At 39.7% G+C, this 21,754-nt stretch overlaps 1 protein-coding gene across 1 annotated transcript in view; it reads left to right on the forward strand.

Annotated features, from left to right (window-relative positions):
* The first annotated feature begins 1,087 nt into the window (after window positions 1-1,087).
* LOC110463120 (carbonic anhydrase 4-like) overlaps window positions 1,088-21,754 on the forward strand; it is a 32,734-nt gene continuing 12,067 nt past the window's right edge. Inside the window, exons 1-2 of the mRNA XM_021517481.1 lie at window positions 1,088-1,298; window positions 21,187-21,321. Coding sequence (XP_021373156.1) covers window positions 1,208-1,298; window positions 21,187-21,321 — 226 coding nt within the window. The 5' untranslated portion in view covers window positions 1,088-1,207. The remainder of the gene's footprint in view (window positions 1,299-21,186; window positions 21,322-21,754) is intronic.

Genomic DNA, 21,754 nt, shown 5'->3' on the forward strand with positions numbered 1-21,754 from the left:
CAGTGAAACAGCCCCCCACCCCCACCCCCACCCTTCCCCATTGCTGCTTACAACTAGGACCACTCCAATTGGTACCAACACATCACGTGTATTTCGCCTTGTATATACACGACAAGCATACCTCCCGTTTGCCTACACACGTCTAGTACCTCTCCCATTGATTGTTATAGACGTCTAGTACCTCTCCCATTTATTGTTACACACGTCTAGTACCTCTACCATTGATTGTTACACATGTCTAGTACCTCTACCATTGATTGTTACACATGTCTAGTACCTCTACCATTGATTGTTACACACGTCTAGTACCTCTCCCATTGATTGTTACACACGTCTAGTACCTCTCCCATTGATTGTTACACATGTCCAATACCTCTACCAATGATTGTTACACACGTCTAGTACCTCTACCATTGATTGTTACAGACGTCTATAGTACCTCTCCCATTGATTGTTACAGACGTCCAGTACCTCTACCATTGATTGTTACAGACGTCTAGTACATCTACCATTGATGGTTACAGACGTCTAGTACCTCTACCATTGATTGTTACACATGTCTAGTACCTCTCCCATTGTTTGTTACAGACGTCCAGTACCTCTACCATTGATGGTTACAGACGTCTAGTACCTCTACCATTGATTGTTACAGACGTCCAGTACCTATACCATTGATGGTTACACACGTCTCGTACCTCTACCATTGATTTTTACACACGTCTAGTACCTCTACCATTGATTGTAACAGACGTCCAATACCTCTACCATTGATTGTAACAGACGTCCAGTACCTCTACCATTGATGGTTACATACGTCCAGTACCTCTACCATGGATTGTTACACACGTCTAGTACCTCTACCATTGATTGTTACAGACGTCTAGTACCTCTACCATTGATTGTTACACACATCTCGTACCTCTCCCATATACTGTTACACACATCTCGTACCTCTCCCATTGATTGTTACTCCGATAACGCTAGTGTATTTGTTATTTGTGTTTACGGATGCGAGTTATATCTTAACGCTCTCTCTCGCTCCGCTGACGAATCTCCCGTTTCCTGTTTGCTGGAAAATGACATAAGTTGAAGGAAACTGTGTGCTCAGTAGTCGCGATGCTTGCCCCTGGTACGTGACGTCACTATACTTTGCGCACTACACGAGCACCACTGTAGTAACCTGGTCTACACTACCGTGTCCACTGGAATGCCTCACGTGCACTGGAACATGTCGTACATACTCACTTTAGCTTTCCTTGTGATTAACTCTTTTGTAATTGATTCAGAAACATCGACTGGTAAGCATATTCTGTTTTTATTTTCCTATCGAACATCCTGCCTGTATCTTTTTGGCACCATTGATAAAATACGGTTTGACACGTAACCCGATTTACTAGAAATAAATTATTGTTCTCATAGTATCAAACCCAAGAATTATACATGATACATGTTTGAAATGACATGGAAAGTATATCTGCCTAACTATAATATTATCTGAGCATTGGTTGGCTCCAGAACACAATGTTTTACAATGATGCAGTGTTTGTCAGTGATGGGAAGTTTCGTTATGTGTAGCTATACATATTTCACCCTTTGTTTTAGTGTTACAAGATGAACACTAGTTGTTTTGACTTCAACACATTTCACATTTCTCCCACTTGTTTGAGTGTCACCTACTGTACAATGTAGTGTCACCTACTGTACAATGTAGTGTCACCTTGACCACTTCTCCGGTCTGATCATTAATATGTCTGTCCCTCTAAATAAACAGACATAATCCGTGTTATTCAATTATATTCAATTAGTATGTTCCATCAAATCAATACCTGCATAATGCAGCAGACCAGTCCTTATATGGCAATGTATCATGTATTTTCCTTGACATTCTTCCTGACGTGCATTGCGAAGGTTATCTTGTGTTTTCCCCGCAAATTGAGGTCGTTTCAAACTCCGTGTATTCTCCTTGCCCAGTGAAGTAATCCAAAGCTTCATACATCCTCCCTATCGTGAAGTAATCCAAAGCTTCATACATCCTCCCTATCGTGTAAGGTATTGTCCGTCTCATTTACCTTACCCGTAAATTTATGTCATTACCAAATTCATGTAGCCCTCCCCCGCAGAGTTAGGCTATTATCCGCTTTAGCTTATTACAGCCTCATGTATCTCCCGTATGAGTTGGTCATTGGATAACCATTCTTATCACAAATTGGAGTCATTGCCTGTCTCATCTTTTCTCGCCACCAAGTCAGGTAGTTACTTATTTGGGATACTAGTAGGATGTCCTGTACTCTCTGCTCTCCTTGGTAAGGAGGTAGTGGGCTGCCCAGTGATAGGTGAAGGAGGGAGTGGGAAGGGGAAATCGTGTCTGTCGTAAGGTCCTTGCCAGTCTTATGTATTCTCCCTTTATTTACGCAAGGTCAAAGTTTCTCCCAGGTATTATCCTCAACATACAAAGGTCTTTGCCTGGCTCCGACGTTCGTCAATGGCAAGCCAAACTAACATTTACATAATGTCAAACCAAAAATCGATAAATCTATTAAAAACTTAAATATACCAGAGATATCTCCTATAATCGTAAAAAAATGCGATGGCTCAGCTACATTTAAGGATATATTTAGAGATTTCAGTTCTTCTTTTATCATATATATCGATTTCACAGATAAGCATGTTATATATATAGCTTCCATCATACGAGAGTTCCCGTGACATAACACCGTCAACAATGGAAAGCTTAGATATTTCCTTAAACGCAACACAATGCCCAGGTTAACTTGGGGTTCGAAAATGTAAAGTGTGGAAAATACATGTATAATGTGTAGTGATTTTCTTGGAATACTAACTACAGTATCAATGGTAGCTGCACTACATGAAAACAAACATGAATACTACAACAGACGGTTAATGCTACATTGTATGGGCAGATCAATACTGTTTGTACGTGTTTTGTTTTAACTATTTCAGTCAGAATGTAAATATGAGCGAAGGCATCTGTTGATATACTAGTCACAAATAGAAAAATAAAAGCAACATAGATACAGATTTATATTTTCTATTTGTTTATTTATCTATTTTGCATACAAGCGCAAATACTGCAAACTCAAACATGTGCAAATTATTATCTATATAATAATGATAGATATTGAGATTATGTATATCAATAAGATGCAATTATATTACTACTGATAATCGGTATTCTTATATATTGTACTTTTTATTTTCAAATTATGTGGAACAGTTGTCGGTGTTGACAGTTTGGAAACAGGTTAAAGAATTGTTCTGGTCCCTACAAAATGGTTCTAGCTGTTGTAATAATACATACAGAATGGTTCTGGTTGTTGTTATAATACATACAGAATGGTTCTGGTTGTTGTAATAATACATACAGAATGGTTCTAGCTGTTGTAATAATACACACAGAATGGTTCTGGTTGTTGTAATAATACCTACAGAATGGTTCTGGTTGCTGTAATAATACCTACAGAATGGTTCTGGTTGTTGTAATAATACATACAGAATGGTTCTGGCTGTTGTAATAATACATACAGAATGGTTTTAGCTGTTGTAATAATACAATAAGAATGGCTTGGCTGTTGTAATGATACATATAGAATGGTTCTGGCTGTTGTAATAATACATACAGAATGGTTCTGGCTGTTGTAATTATACATACAGAATGGTTCTAGCTGTTGTAATAATACAATAAGAATGGCTTGGCTGTTGTAATAATACATACAGAATGGTTCTAGCTGTTGTAATAATACATACAGAATGGTTCTAGCTGTTGTAATAATACATGCAGAATGGTTCTAGCTGTTGTAATACAACATACAGAATGGTTCTGGTTGTTGTAATAATACATACAGGATGGTTCTGGCTGTTGTAATTATACATAAAGAATGGATCTAGCTGTTGTAATAATACAATAAGAATGGCTTGGCTGGTGTAATAATACATACAGAATGGTTCTGGTTGTTGTAATAATACATACAGAATGGTTCTGGTTGTTGTAATACAACATACAGAATGGTTCTGGTTGTTGTATTAATACATACAGAATGGTTCTGGTAGTTGTAATAATACATACAGAATGGTTCTGGTTGTTGTAATAATACATACAGAATGGTTCTGGTTGTTGTAATAATATATACACAATGGTTCTGGTTGTTGTAATAATACATACAGGATGGTTCTGGCTGTTGTAATAATACATACAGAATGGTTCTAGCTGTTGTAATAATACATACAGAATGGTTCTGATTATTGCAATACAACATACATAATTGTTCTAGCTGTTGTAATAATACATACAGAATGGTTCTGGCTGTTGTAATAATACAATAAGAATGGTTCTGGCTGTTGTAATAATACATACAGAATGGTTTTAGCTGTTGTAATAATACATACAGAATGGTTCTGGCTGTCGTAATAATACATACAGAATGGTTCTGGTTATTGCAATACAACATACATAATTGTTCTAGCTGTTGTAATAATACATACAGCATGGTTCTGGTTGTTGTAATAATACATACAGTTCTGGCTGTTGTAATAATACAATAAGAATAGTTCTGGCTGTTGTAATAATACATACATACAGAATGGTTCTGGTTGTTGTGATAATACGTACAGAATGGTTCTGGCTGTTGTGATAATTCATACAGAATGGTTCTGGTTGTTGTAATGGTTCTGGTTGTTGTAATAATACATAGAGAATGGTTCTGGTTGTTGAAATACAACATACAGAATTTTGCTGGTTGTTGTAATAATACATACAGAACATATAGAATGGTTCTGGCTGTTGTAATAATACATGCCGAATGGTTCTAGCTGGTGTAATAATACATACAGAATGGTTCTGCTTGTTGAAATAATACATACAGAATGGTTCTAGTTGTTGTAATAATACGTACAGAATGGTTCTGGTTGTTGAAATACAACATAAATGGTTCTAGCTGTTGTGATAATACATACAGAATGGTTCTGTCTGTTGTGATAATACATACAGAATGGTTCTAGCTGTTGTAATCATGCATACAGAATGGTTCTAGCTGTTGTAATCATGCATACAGAATGGTTCTAGCTGTTGTAATAATAAATACAGAATGGTTCTGGATGTTGTAATAATACATACAGAATGGTTCTAGTTGTTGTAATAATACGTACAGAATGGTTCTGGTTGTTGAAATAAAACATACAGAATGGTTCTGGTTGTTGTAATGGTTCTGGTTGTTGTAATAATACACACAGAATGGTTCTAGCTGTTGTAATAATACTTACAGAATGGTTCTGGTTGTTGTAATACAACATATAGAATGGTTCTGGTTGTTGTATTAATACATACAGAATGGTTCAGGTAGTTGTAATAATACATACAGAATGGTTCTTGCTGTTGTAATGATACATACAGAATAGTTCTGGCTGTTGTAATAATACATACAGAATGGATCTTGTTGTTGTAATAATACATACAGAATGGATCTTGTTGTTGTAATAATACATACAGAATGGATCTTGTTGTTGTAATAATACATACAGAATGGCTCTGGTTGTTGTAATAATACATACAGAATACTGTTGTAATAATACATACAGAATGGTACTGGTTGTTGTGATAATACATACAGAATGGTTCTAGCTGTTTTAATAATACATACAGAATGGTTCTGGTTTTTGTAATAATACATACAGAATGGTTCTAGTTGTTGTAATAATACGTACAGAATGGTTCTGGTTGTTGAAATACAACATAAATGGTTCTAGCTGTTGTGATAATACATACAGAATGGTTCTAGCTGTTTTAATAATACATACAGAATGGTTCTGGTTGTAATAATACATACAGAATGGTTCTGATACAGAATGGTTTTAGCTGTTGTAATAATACAATAAGAATGGTTCTGGATGTTGTAATAATACATACAGAATGGTTTTAGCTGTTGTAATAAGACATACAGAATGGTTCTGGCTGTTGTAATCATACATAAAGAATGGTTCTGGTGGTTGTAATAATACATACAGAATGGTTCTTGCTGTTGTAATGATACATACAGAATAGTTCTGGCTGTTGTAATAATACATACAGAATGGGTCTGGTTGTTGTAATAATACATACAGAACATATAGAATGGTTCTGGCTGTTGTAATAATACATGCCGAATGGTTCTAGCTGGTGTAATAATACATACAGAATGGTTCTGACTGTTGTAATAATACATACAGAATGGTACTGGTTGTTGTGATAATACATACAGAATGGTTCTGTCTGTTGTGATAATACATACAGAATGGTTCTGTCTGTTGTGATAATACATACAGAATGGTTCTGTCTGTTGTGATAATACATACAGAATGGTTCTAGCTGTTTTAATAATACATACAGAATGGTTCTGGTGGTTGTAATAATACATACAGAATGGTTCTAGTTGTTGTAATAATACATACAGAATGGCTCTGGTTGTTGTAATAATACATACAGAATACTGTTGTAATAATACATACAGAATGGTACTGGTTGTTGTGATAATACATACAGAATGGTTCTGTCTGTTGTGATAATACATACAGAATGGTTCTGGCTATTGTGATAATACATACAGAATGGTTCTAGCTGTTTTAATAATACATACAGAATGGTTCTGGTGGTTGTAATAATACATACAGAATGGTTCTGGCTGATGTAATAATACAAACAGAATGGTTCTGGTTGTTGTAATAATTCATACAGAATGGTTCTGGTTGTTGTAATACTACATTCAGAATGGTTCTGGTTGTTGAAATACAACATACAGAATTTTGCTGGTTGTTGTAATAATACATACAGAATACTGTTGTAATAATACATACAGAATGGTACTGGTTGTTGTGATAATACATACAGAATGGTTCTAGCTGTTTTAATAATACATACAGAATGGTTCTGGTTTTTGTAATAATACATACAGAATGGTTCTAGCTGTTGTAATAATAATACATACAGGATGGTTCTGGCTGTTGTAATAATACATGCCGAATGGTTCTAGCTGGTGTAATAATACATACAGAATGGTTCGGGTTATTGCAATACAACATACATAATTGTTCTAGCCGTTGTAATAATACATACAGAATGGTTCTTGCTGTTGTAATGATACATACAGAATAGTTCTGGCTGTTGTAATAATACATACATACAGAATGGTTCTGGTTGTTGAAATACAACATACAGGATGGCTCTGGTTGTTGTAATAATACATACAGAACATATAGAATGGTTCTGGCTGTTGTAATAATACATGCCGAATGGTTCTAGCTGGTGTAATAATACATACAGAATGGTTCGGGTTATTGCAATACAACATACATAATTGTTCTAGCTGTTGTAATAATACATACAGAATCGATCTGGATGTTGAAATACAACATACAGAATGGTTCTGGCTGTTGTAATAATACATACATACAGAATGGTTCTGGTTGTTGTAATAATACATACAGAATGATTCTGGTTGTTGTAACAATACACACAGAATGGTTCTGGCTGTTGTAATAATACATACAGAATGGTTCTGGTTGTTGTGATAATACATACAGAATGGTTCTGGCTGTTGTGATAATACATACAGAATGGTTCTGGTTGTTGTGATAATACATACAGAATGGTTCTGGCTGTTGTGATAATACATACAGAATGGTTCTGGTTGTTGTAATAATACATACAGAATGGTTCTGGTTGTTTTAATACGACATACAGAATGGTTCTGGTTGTTGTAATAATACATACAGAATGGTTCTGGCTGTTGTAATAATACATACAGAATGGTTCTAGCTGTTGTAATCATGCATACAGAATGGTTCTAGCTGTTGTAATAATACACACAGAATGGTTCTGGTTGTTGTAATAATACATACAGAATGGTTCTGGATCTGGAAATCTTTGTGGAATATATATTCTAATCATTGCCTCTTCAGACTTTGTAACAACAGTCCTATTTATTGGATTTTTTAGGCGAGAAAACAGACAAAAAACATCAGTTGTTGCGATACTGGTAGATATTAATTGTAGTGTTTGAGAAATGCATTGAAGGTTACAACAAACAGAACGGCCATTATACATGACACCGCGGTGATATACTTCCATTGGCGTACATTTATTTTGTCATTGGCCGTGTAACCATAGTAACAACGGTACTGTTTCTAAGGAGTAAAAGAAGGGAGACAACCATTCTGACGACAGCAATACATTTTACCTACACATTTTGATGACAATTCTTTTACACACTTTAAGTTTTGAGAATGGAAGGGTTGGTGATTAATTGTTCCTAATTAATAAATTAATATGTTTAAATGTTTATTTTGAGGATTGATTGATGCCGGAGGAGTAAATATGCTGATGCTAATCTTGTAATTAGACATATTCGATAAGTAAAATAGATGTGTACATTTAATTAAAAAAATTAAAAAGGAAGGTTATTTTTTGAATGACTTTTTTGTGTTTTTCTGACAAAAATCATGTCTAAGGCATAATCATACTTTGTTTTAATGTGAAGGCCAGTATCAACCTCGATTGATATCGACTTCTGGCCTCGATAACCCTCCTTAAGGTGGTAAAAATGTTGTATAGACCTCGGCGGATGTTAATAATTGTATAATAGCTGATAAAGCATTTACATGTACAGGGCTTGTAAGAAAATGCGTTCGAACACAATGCATATGGTTCGTGTTCTATAGCCCCAGTGTCATGGTTACCGTGATCACCAGTGTGGCTGGAGGCAGGGGAGCTTCAGGAGGTTGGTTCGGTAAAGGTTGATATATACGTCACATCACTGTTCACAAACTCTGCTCTTTATAGAGAGACGAAATAATCATGCATACACCGTGTTCCAGTAGAATCGTTTTCCTGTACATCATTTCGTTCTGTCTCGACTTTCGATCGATGGTAACTGAAACACTAGTTTGGCTGAATGTTATCTGTAACTATCGTGTAGCCAACTTAGTTTATAGGAAGCTTGGTCGACACAGCGCCATACTACCGGCACTAGAATAGTGAAGCCTTCCAAGTCGGTAATGGATGAATCGATCGATGATGTGTAAAATGAAGTTGAGAGGAAGTTCCCCTTTCGTGGCAGATGTTCATATTCTGGTTTGGTGTCTGTCTGGCGGATGTTCGCTTTTTTTTAGTAACGGTACACGAAAAACACGTGTTATATATCACACATACATCCAATCGCAGACACACATCCAATCACAATAACACAACTGAACGTCAGAGCAATTTCCATTTCAACTTTCTTGGATTAATAACAAAAAATCCTTTTGAGATTGCACCGTTTAGGAACGTTACTGCATCATACAGTGTCTTCCTTCCTCTCGGACTTATCTTTTGAATCTAGGGACCAAAAAGGGCTTAATCCAAATATTTAATCTATTCTACGATCAAACTGAAGAGGAACCGCGTAAACCCACCTTAATTTTATGAATTTTGAAACTTAGAGAAGTAATGGTAAATCTCAAATCAGTCATTATCACAGTTTGTGTGTTATGAACCGTACCAATACTTAAAGGAAATAAGGTTACGGCAAATATCGGGAACTAAGGCATCTACCAGCAGAGGCTACAGCTGTACCACCTAGTATCTTCAAAAAATACGTAATACATGTAACTATACACGTAATTGCACCGATACAATTTGTAAGTGTACCAAAACTGAACCATACAGTTGCTTTGTCCATCAAGGTCTCATCGCTGACACTCGTAGCCGAAACGGTAAAACATTGGTGTTAAATGTCGCAACAGAATTATGAAACAGTGAAGGTTATCGTTACAATGATACAGTACATAGTTGACGTCATTACTCATCGGACTTCGTTTCCTATCCAATTGCCATGAAACTTATTACGTATACTTGCTCACAGACATTATATCTTGTAGGTTGCTCGTGACCACTTGGGTCAAACTTTGTAATTTGACAACTAGGGTCAAAAACAAAGTCACTGTTGGGATACAAAAAATGTATTTTTTTTCGTTATTGCTTTACTGGCTGTCTGATTTCATGACAATTTATAATTCATTTTCATGAAGGTTCACGTTTTTGTTTTGTTGGTGTGTCATTAAACCTCAATACTCCATACTTGGACCACTTGATAAATCAGGATTCTATAGCTTATAATTCCTGGATATCTGGATAAGTCAGGTTTAAATCTGAAATTAGTTGATCAATGGATAAATAAGGGTTTTAGTTAAAAATCACTGAATACATTTTGTAAATAGGGATGTAATGTAAAATTTCTAGATCACTGGATCTATCAATTTCTTACTAATCATTGCTAGATAACTGATAACTCATGTTCGAATTCGTTATTGCTGAACCACTGGGTGAAGCAGGTTCTGTTTTAGGATTGCTCGAACACTGCATTCTGTAGGTTCCTATAATCAATTGTTGGATTTCTGGATAAAGCACGTCACAATTTAAAAATTACCGGATTACTGATTAAGTCGGCTCTTCTCTATAATTGCTGTATCACTAGATAAATTATTTTCTTTCTCCTATTTGTGATTGATAACTTCAGTAAGCGGGATCTAGTTTATTATCGGTGGATAACAGGATTAAGCATGTACTTATACATGTATATAACTTAATTATTAAACTAAATTGGCTCTTATTTATAAATGATGAATTACAGGATAAAGCATACTTAAAGTTATGATTGCCTTATAATTGAATTAAGTGGACTGTGTTATTCATAAATGGTGGATTACTGGATTAAGCAGGTTGAAATTTATCACTGCTTAATCCCTCTGTACTGGGTGAGCAGGTTCTAGTTTATAATTACTGGATCACAGTTACCAGCATGTATTAATGATTGCTGGATGCCTAGATACTTTAGGGTTGTAGCTTATAGCTGACAGATTACAGAATTAATCAGGTTACATGTACAGTTTAGAATTTCTGGATTTGTAAATAAATCAGACTCCATTTTATATAATTGCTGAATAACTGGATTAAGCATGTACATGTAAATTTGTGACAGGCGGATCACTGTATCAAGCAAGATTGTAATTTATAATCGCTGAAATACTGCATATAGAATTACCGTGGCCAACATTGGTAATTGTGTGTGACAGATACTTTTAACACGTAAGGCACCGCCAGGAGTAGGGCTTTGGTGTAATCAATACATTAGGCTTTTAAGGAAAACATCCTGAACGTTTACTAAATACTACACGGTGCATCAACTGTACCAATCAATAAAAACACGCTTCATCATCCCTCCAAAGTCATTACGAAGGTCAGACGTGTATCTATATAACATAGGTAGTTCCTGTGGTTTATATTTTTGTGGAATTTGATACTGAATACTTGACTGACGATGTGTGTCTTGTACATCCCATGGAATCAGAGGTTAAGAGAGGTTTACGAATAATACAATTGAGATGGTTTTGTGTCTACGGCTGTAGTGGGGCTATATATCACTCTCTGGTACCATACCGTCACTGCTGTACTACCGGATGTATGGGGGAACGGCTGTAGTGGGGCTATATATCACTATCTGGTACCATACAGTCACTGCTGTACTACCGGATGTATGAGGTTACGACTGTAGTGGGACTATAAATCACTCTCTGGTACCATACCGTCACTGCTGCACTACCGGATGTATGGTGGTACGACTGTAGTGGGGCTGTATATCACTCCCTGGTACCATACCGTCACTGCTGAACTACCGGATGTATGGGGGTATGACTGTAGTGGGGCTATATATCACTCTCTGGTACCATACCGTCACTGCTGTACTACCGGATGTATGGTGGTACGACAGTAGTGGGACTATGTATCACTCTCTGGTACCATACAGTCACTGCTGTACTACCGGATGTATGGTGGTACGACTGTAGTCGGACGATATACCACTCTCTGGTATCATACCGTCACTGCTGTACTACCGAATGTATGTGGTTACGACTAGAGTGGGACTATATATCACTCTCTGGTACCATACCGTCACTGCTGCACTACCGGATGTATGGTGGTACGACTGTAGTACCTGGCACCGTACCGTCACTGCTGTACTACCGGATGTATGAACTGTAGTCGGACTATATACCCCTCTCTGGTACCATACCGTCACTGCTGTACGACCGGATGTATGGTGGTACGACTCTAGGGGGACTATACATCCCTCTCTGGTACCTTATCGTAACTGATGAACAACCGGATGAATGGTGGTACGACTGTAGTTAGACTATACACCACTCTCTTGTACCATACCGTCACTGCTGACTACCGGATGGATGGGGGTATGACTGTAGTAGGACTATATATCACTCTCTGGTACCATATCGTCACTGCTGTACCTCTGGTATCATACCGTCACTGCTGTACTACCGAATGTATGTTGTTACGACTGTAGTGGGACTATATATCACTCTCTGGTGCCATCCCGTCACTGCTGTACTACCGGATGTATCGGGGTACGAATGTAGAAGGACTAAATACCACTCTCTGGTATCATACCGTCACTGCTGTACTAACGAATGTATGAGGTTACGACTGTAGTGGGACTATAAATCACTCTCTGGTACCATACCGTCACTGCTGACTACCGGATGGATGGGGGTATGACTGTAGTAGGACTATATATCCCTCTCTGGTACCATATCGTCACTGCTAATGGTGGTACGACTGTAGTTAGACTATACACCACTCTCTGGTACCATACCGTCACTGCTGACTACCGGATGTATGGTGGTATGACTGTAGTAGGACTATATATCCCTCTCTGGTTCAATATCGTCCCTGCTGTACTACCTGGTGTATTGGAGGACGACTGTAGTGTGACTATATATCACTCTCTGGTACCATATCGTCACTGCTGTACTACCGGATGTATATACCACTCTCTGGTATCATACCGTCACTGCTGTACTACCGAATGTATGGTGGTATGACTGTAGTCGGACTATATAACACTCTCTAGTACCATACCGTCACTGCTGTACTACCGGATGTATCGGGGTACGACTGTAGAAGGACTATATACCACGCTCTGGTATCATACAGTCACTTCTGTACTACCGGATATATGGGGGTACGACTGTAGTGGGACTTTATACCACTCTCTGGTACCATACCGTCACTGCTGTACTACCGGATGTATCGGGGTACGACTGTAGTCGGACGATATACCACTCTCTGGTATCATACCGTCACTGCTGTACTACCGAATGTATGGTGGTATGACTGTAGTCGGACTATATAACACTCTCTAGTACCATACCGTCACTGCTGTACTACCGGATGTATGGGAGTACGACTGCAGTAGGACTATATATCACTCTCTGGTACCATACAATCGCTGCTGTACTACCGGATGTATGGTGGTACGACTCTAGAGGGACTATACATCCCTCTCTGGTACCTTATTGTCACTGCTGAACTACCGGATGTATGGTGGTATGACTGTAGTCGGACTATATACCACTCTTTAGTACCATACCGTCACTGCTGTACTACCGGATGTATGGTGGTATGACTGTAGTGGGACTATATATCAATTTCTGGTGCCATATCGTCACTGCTGTACTACCGGAGGTATGGGGGAACGACTGCAGTAGGACTATATATCACTCTCTGGAACCATATAATCGCTGCTGTACTACCGGACGTATGGAGGTACGCCTGTAGTGGGACTATATACCTCTCTCTGGTACCATACCGTTACTGCTGTACTCCCAGATGTATGGTGGTACGCCTGTAGTGGGATTATATATCACTGTCTGGTACCATATCTTCCTTGCTGTACTACCGGATGTATGGGGGTACGACTGCAGTAGGACTATATATCACTCTCTGGTACCATATAATCGCTGCTGTACTACCGGACGTATGGTGGTACGCCTGTAGTGGGACTATATACCACTCTCTGGTACCATACCGTTACTGCTGTACTACCAGATGTATGGTGGTACGCCTGTAGTGGGACTATATATCACTGTCTGGTACCATATCTTCCTTGCTGTACTACCGGATGTATGGGGGTACGACTGTAGTAGGACTATATACCACTCTCTGGTACCATACAGTCACTGCTGTTCTACCAGATGTATAAATAATGGTACGACTGTAGTAGGACTATATATCACTCTCTGGTACAATACAGTAACTGCTTTATTACCGGATATATGGGGGTACGAATGAAGTGGGACTATATATCACTCTCTGGTACGATAAAGTCACTGCTGTACTACGGATGTATGGATGTACGACTGTAGTTGGACTATATATCACTCGCTGGTACCATATCGTCACTGCTGTACTACCGGACGTATGATGGTACGACTGTAGTAGGACTATATATCACTCTCTGGTAACATACCGTTACTGCTGTACTACCGGATGAATGAGGGTACGACTGTAGTAGGACTATATATCACTGTCTGGTACCATATAATCGCTGCTGTACTACCGGATGTATAGTGGTACGACTTTAGTGGGACTATATATCCCTCTCTGGTACCATATCGTCACTGCTGACTACCGGATGTATGGGGGTACGACTGTAGTGGAACTATATACCACTCTCTGGTTCCATAGCGTCACTGCTGTACTACCGGATGTATGGTGGTACGACTGTAGTCGGACGATATACCACTCTCTGGTATCATACCGTCACTGCTGTACTACCGAATGTATGAGGTTACGACTGTAGTGGGACTATATATCACTCTCTGGTACCATACCGTCACTGCTTTACTACCGAATGTATGAGGTTACGACTGTAGTGGGACTATATGATGTATGGTGGTACGACTGTAGTTGGACTATATCCATATAATCGCTGCCGTACTACAAGATGTATGGTGGTACGCCTGTAGTGTGACTATACATCACTGTCTGGTACCATATAATCGCTGCTGTACTGTACGAATGTAGGTAGACTATACACCACTCTCTGTTACCATACCGTCACTGCTGAACTACCGGATGTATGGGGGAACGCCCGTAGTAGGACTATATACCACTCTCTGGTATCATGCCGTCACTGCTGTACTACCGGATGTATTGGGGTACGACTGCAGTAGGACTATATATCACTCTCGGGTACCATATCGTCACTGCTGTCCTTCCGGATGTAGTGGGACTATATATCACTCTCTGGTATCATACCGTCGCTGCTGTAGTACCGAATGTATAGGGGTACGACTGTAGTCGGACGATATACCACTCTCTGGTACCCTACCGTCACTGCTGTACTACCGGATGTACGGTGGTACGACTGTAGTGGGGCCATATATCACTGTCTGGTACCATACCGTCACGCCTGTGCTACCGGATGTATGGTGGGATGACTGTAGTAGGACTATATACCACTCTCTGGTACCCTACCGTCACTGCTGTACTACCGGACGTATGGTGGTACGACTTTAGAGGGACTATATATCCCTCTCTGGTACCATATCGTCACTGCTGACTACCGGATGTATGGTGGTACGACTGTAGTTAGACTATACACCACTCTCTGGTACAGATGTACCATACCGTCACTGCTGACTACCGGATGTATGGTGGTATGACTGTAGTAGGACTATATATCACTCTCTGGTTCAATATCGTCCCTGCTGTACTACCTGGTGTATTGGAGTACGACTGTAGTGTGACTATATATCACTCTCTGGTACCATATCGGCACTGCTGTACTACCGGATGTATGGTGGTACGACTATAGTGGGACTATATATCAATTTCTGGTTCCATATCGTCACTGCTGTACTACCGGATGTATGGGGGAACGACTGTAGTAGGACTATATACCACTCTCTGGTACCATACCGTCACTGCTGTACTACCGGATGTATCGGGGTACGACTGTAGAAGGACTATATACCACTCTCTGGTATCATACAGTCACTTCTGTACTACCGGATGTATGGGGGTACGACTGTAGTGGGACTTTATACCACTCTCTGGTACCATCCCGTCACTGCTGTACTACCGGATGTATGGGGGTATGACTGTAGTCGGACTATATACCACTCTCTAGTACCATACCGTCACTGATGTACTACCGGATGTATGGGAGTACGACTGCAGTAGGACTATATATCACTCTCTGGTATCATACAGTCACTTCTGTACTACCGTATGTATGGGGGTACGACTGTAGTGGGACTATATATCACTCTCTGGTACCATATAATCGCTGCTGTACTACCGGATGTATGCTGGTACCATATCGTCACTGCTGTACTACCGGATGTATGGTGGTACGACTCTAGAGGGACTATACATCCCTCTCTGGTACCTTATCGTCACTGCTGAACTACCGGATGTATGGTGGTACGACTGTAGTTAGACTATACATCACTCTCTGGTACCATATCGTCACTGCTGACTACCGGATGTATGGGGGTACGACTGTAGTAGGACTATATATCACTCTCTGGTAACATATCGTCACTGCTGTACTACCGGATGTATGGTGGTACGACTGTAGTAGCACTATATACCACTCTCTAGTACCATACCGTCACTGCTGTACTACTCAATTTCTGGTACCATATCGTCACTTCTGATAATCGCTGCTGTACTACCAGGTGTATGGTGGTACGCCTGTAGTAGGACTATATCTCACTCTCTGGTAACATATCGACTATATATCACTCTCCTGTACTACCGGATGAATGGGGGTACGATTATAGTGGGACTATATATCAATTTCTGGTACCATATCGTTGTATGAGGTTACGACTGTAGTGGGACTATATATCCCTCTCTGGTAACATATCGACTATATATCACTCTCTGGTACCATATAATCGCTGCTGTACTACCAGATGTATGGTGGTACGCCTGTAGTGGGACTATACATCACTGTCTGGTACCATATCTTCCTTGCTGTACTACCGGATGTATGGGGGTACGACTGTAGTAGGACTATATACCACTCTCTGGTACCATATCGTCACTGCTGTACTTCCGGATGTATGGTGGTACGACTGTAGTGGGACTATATACCACTCTCTGGTACCATACAGTCACTGCTGTTCTACCAGATGTATAAATAATGGTACGACTGTAGTAGGACTATATATCACTCTCTGGTACAATACAGTAACTGCTTTATTACCGGATATATGGGGGTACGAATGAAGTGGGACTATATATCACTCTCTGGTACGATAAAGTCACTGCTGTACTACGGATGTATGGATGTACGACTGTAGTTGGACTATATATCACTCGCTGGTACCATATCGTCACTGCTGTACTACCGGACGTATGGTGGTACGACTTTAGAGGGACTATATATCCCTCTCTGGTACCATATCGTCACTGCTGTACTACCGGATGCATACTGGTACGACTTTAGTGGGACTATATATCCCTCTCTGGTACCATATCGTCACTGCTGACTACCGGATGTATGGGGGTACGACTGTAGTGGAACTATATACCACTCTCTTGTTCCATAGCGTCACTGCTGTACTACCGGATGTATGGTGGTACGACTGTAGTAGGCCTATATACCACTCTCTGGTACCATACAATCACTACTGTACTACCGGATGTATGGTGGTATGCCTGTAGTAGGACTATATATCACTCTCTGGTACCATATCGTCACTGCTGTACTACCGGATGTATGGTGGTATGACTATTGTGGAGCTATATATCACTGTCTGGTACCATATCGTCACAGCTGTACTACCGGATGTATGGTGGTACGACTACAGTAGGACTATATATCACTCTATTGTACCATATAATCGCTGCTGTACTACCGGAGGTATGGGGGTACGACTGCAGTAGGACTATATATCCCTCTATTGTACCATATAATCGCTGCTGTACTACCGGATGTATGGGGGAACGACTGTAGTAGGACTATATACCACTCTCTGGTACCATACAGTCACTGCTGTACTTGGTGGTATGACTATTGTGGAGCTATATATCACTGTCTGGGACCATATCGTCACAGCTGTACTACCGGATGTATGGTGGTACGACTGCAGTAGGACTATATATCACTCTCTGGTATCATACAGTCACTTCTGTACTACTGGATGTATGGTGGTACGACTGTAGTGGACTATATATCAATCTCTGGTACCATATCGTCACTGCTGTACTACCGTAGTGGGACTATATATCAATTTCTGGTACCATATCGTCACTGCTGTACTACCGGATGTATAGCGGTGCGACTGTAGTTGGACTATATATCACTGTCTGGTACCATACAGTCACTTCTGGACTACCGGATGTATGGTGGTACGACTGTAGTGGACTATATATCACTCTCTGGTACCATATCGTCACTGCTGTACTACCGGATGTATGGCGGTGCGACTGTAGTTGGACTATATATCACTGTCTGGTACCATACAGTCACTTCTGTACTACCGGATGTATGGTGGTACGACTGTAATTGGACTATATATCACTCTCTTCTTTGGTACCATACCGTCACTGCTGTATTACCGTATGTATGGTGGTACGCCTATAAGTCGGACTATATATCACTCTCTGGTTCAATATCGTCCCTGCTGTACTACCTGGTGTATTGGAGTACGACTGTAGTGTGACTATATATCACTCTCTGGTTTCATACAGTCACTTCTGTACTACCGGATGTATGGTGATGTATGGGGGTACGACTGTAGTTGGACTATATATGACTCTCTTCTCTGGTACCATACCGTCTCTGGTAACATATCGTCACTGCTGTACTACCGGGTGTATGGTGGTACGACTGTAGTTGGAGTATATATCACTCTCTTCTCTGGGACCATACCGTCACTGCTGTACTACCGGATGTAGGGGGAACGACTGCAGTAGGACTATATATCACTCTCTGGTTTCATACAGTCACTTCTGTACTACCGGATGTATGGTGGTACGACTGTAGTTGGACTATATATCAATCTCTGGTACCATATCGTCACTGCTGTAATACCGGATGTATAGGAGTACGACTACAGTAGGACTACATTCTGTATCAATCTCTGGTACCATATCGTCACTGCTGTACTACCGGATGTATGGTGGTACGACTGTAGTGGGACTATTTACCACTCTCGGATGTATGGGGGAACGACTGCAGTAGGACTATATATCACTCTATTGTACCATATAATCGCTGCTGTACTACCGGATGTATGGTGGTACGACTGTAGTGGGACTATATATCACTCTCTGGTACCATATCGTCACTGCTGTACTACCGGATGTATGGCGGTACGACTGTAGTTGGACTATATATCACTGTCTGGTACCATACAGTCACTGCTGTACTACCGGATGTATGGTGGTACGACTAGAAGGCGGACTATATATCACTCTCTGGTACCATACAGGCACTGCTTTACTACCGGATGTATACCATACAATCACTACTGTACTACCGGATGTATGGTGGGATGCCTGTAGTAGGACTATATATCACTCTCTGGTACCATATCGTCACTGCTGTACTACCGGATGTATGGCGGTACGACTGTAGTTGGCTATATATCACTGTCTGGTACCATACAGTCACTGCTTTACTACCATATATCCCTCTCTGGTACCATATCGTCACTGCTGTACTACCGGATGTATGGTGGTATGACTGTAGTTGGACTATATATCACTCTCTTCTCTGGTGCCATACAGTCACTGCTGTACTCCCGGATGTATGGTGGTACGACTAGAAGTCGGACTATATATCACTCTCTGGTGCCATACAGTCACTGCTTTACTACCGGATGTATACCATACAATCACTACTGTACTACCGGATGTATGGTGGTATGCCTGTAGTAGGACTATATATCACTCTCTGGTACCATATCGTCACTGACTATATATCAATTTCTGGTACCATATCGTCACTGCTGTACTACCGGATGTATGGTGGAACGACTAGAAGTCGGACTATATATCACTCTCGGGTACCATACAGTCACTGCTGGACTACCGGATGTATGGGGGTACGACTGTAGTTGGACTATATATCACTCTCGTCTCTGGTACCATACCGTCACTGCTGTACTACCGGATGTATGGGGGTACGACTGTAGTTGGACTATATATCACTCTCTGGTAACATATCGTCACTGCTGTACTACCGGATGTATGGTGGAACGACTAGAAGTCGGACTATATATCACTCTCGGGTACCATACAGTCACTGCTGGACTACCGGATGTATGGGGGTACGACTGTAGTGGGACTATATATCACTCTCTGGGACCATATCGTCACTGCTGTACTACCGGATGTATGGGGGTACGACTGTAGTGGGACTATATATCACTCTCTGGTACCATGCAGTCACTGCTGTACTCCGGATGTATGGGGGTAAGACTGTAGTAGGCATATATACATGTACCACTCTCTGGTACCATATAATGTTTTTACCATTTTCCATTCAACTTTTTAAAATGCTTTATTTTAGAATATAAGAGTAAACCTTTCATAACACACAGTTAACAATCCTTAACAACAGTGATAATTTGTAATTATTTAATAAAATATAACTTCAAACTTATAAATGATATAAGTCCGTTTGGCGATTCCAGTGATCGATCTAGGGACGTCTATGCATCAACTTTAGATTTCACGTTATATCAAAGGTGAACATTGTTAGTACATGAATTTAATATATATGTGTAGTTCAATCAATTAATTGTGATAACTAAAACAGATACAAAGAAAATGATTTTCATTGAAGAAAGTGTAGTGAAGGAACGAACAGTGCCTTTTTTAATGGTATTCAGTCAAATACAATGCACCTGTCCAAATTTTAGCCAATGTGCCTATTTTTCATGTAATTGAAAAAATGCACTACATCTAATGGTTTTACGGTTTATTTTTCATATCTTTTTCAAAAGTTGTTAGTTTATTTTGAAGACCATTCTTGTCTGACCACTTATTGCAAACCATGTTGATTTGTTTACTCTCCACAAAAACCTCTTTATTCATACAATTTGTTTTTATTTTGAGGAATCTTTCTCTTAAGAGAGTACAGGTCGTAATATCAGTATGTAATATCTGACGGTCGATTGATAAAATAGTGTTTCGTGCGTTCAGAATTGCGATGTCTCATGGCTATGTTTATTTGACAGAGAAATATATCTATATAATTTTATAACAGAAATACGTATGGAATACATGTACTGATAATAAATAGAATGATATCTATATTTTCTTCGTTTTAATTACAGGTGATGGCACTTGTAGCACGGACTATCCCGTCATCATTCCGGAAGTGATGTCACTTAAGTACAAAGCTGCGCTACCGTTCAAATTAGAGGGATTCAACAACGCCTCAGTCGTTCTACGAAAATCATCAGATAGCAGTAAGGCCGCGAGTATCTGTTGTTGTTGGTTATCTTTATACTTCAATTATCCTGGAGATGTTCTTTTCGTTATTAGTTCAACTATCTATAAATTGGTTTAGTTCAGTTCGTATACTCCAGACATATCTTAACGTCTATACCGTTTATGTCATGAATACATTGATGATGCATCGCCACTTTTTTTTTTTAATATAACCGGTGGGCAACAGCTACCGAAACACATTGTTCTGTCAGCTTTACAGTTTGCCTGTTAAAACTGGAACACCGATGAGTTATAGCTATTTTCCCCCGACAGAATAAGTATAGCATATCTTTTCCCAACATTTTTACTGCATTTTCGCGGATATGTGTGTCACAGATAGGCAAAGATAATGCTATATTGGATTTCAATTTCTTTTCTTTTTTTCACTAAGAACTTTACTTCATTTGATAA

This window comes from Mizuhopecten yessoensis, unplaced genomic scaffold (genome assembly GCF_002113885.1).
Source record: "Mizuhopecten yessoensis strain PY_sf001 unplaced genomic scaffold, ASM211388v2 scaffold10867, whole genome shotgun sequence".
Classification (NCBI taxonomy): Eukaryota; Metazoa; Mollusca; class Bivalvia; order Pectinida; family Pectinidae; genus Mizuhopecten; species Mizuhopecten yessoensis.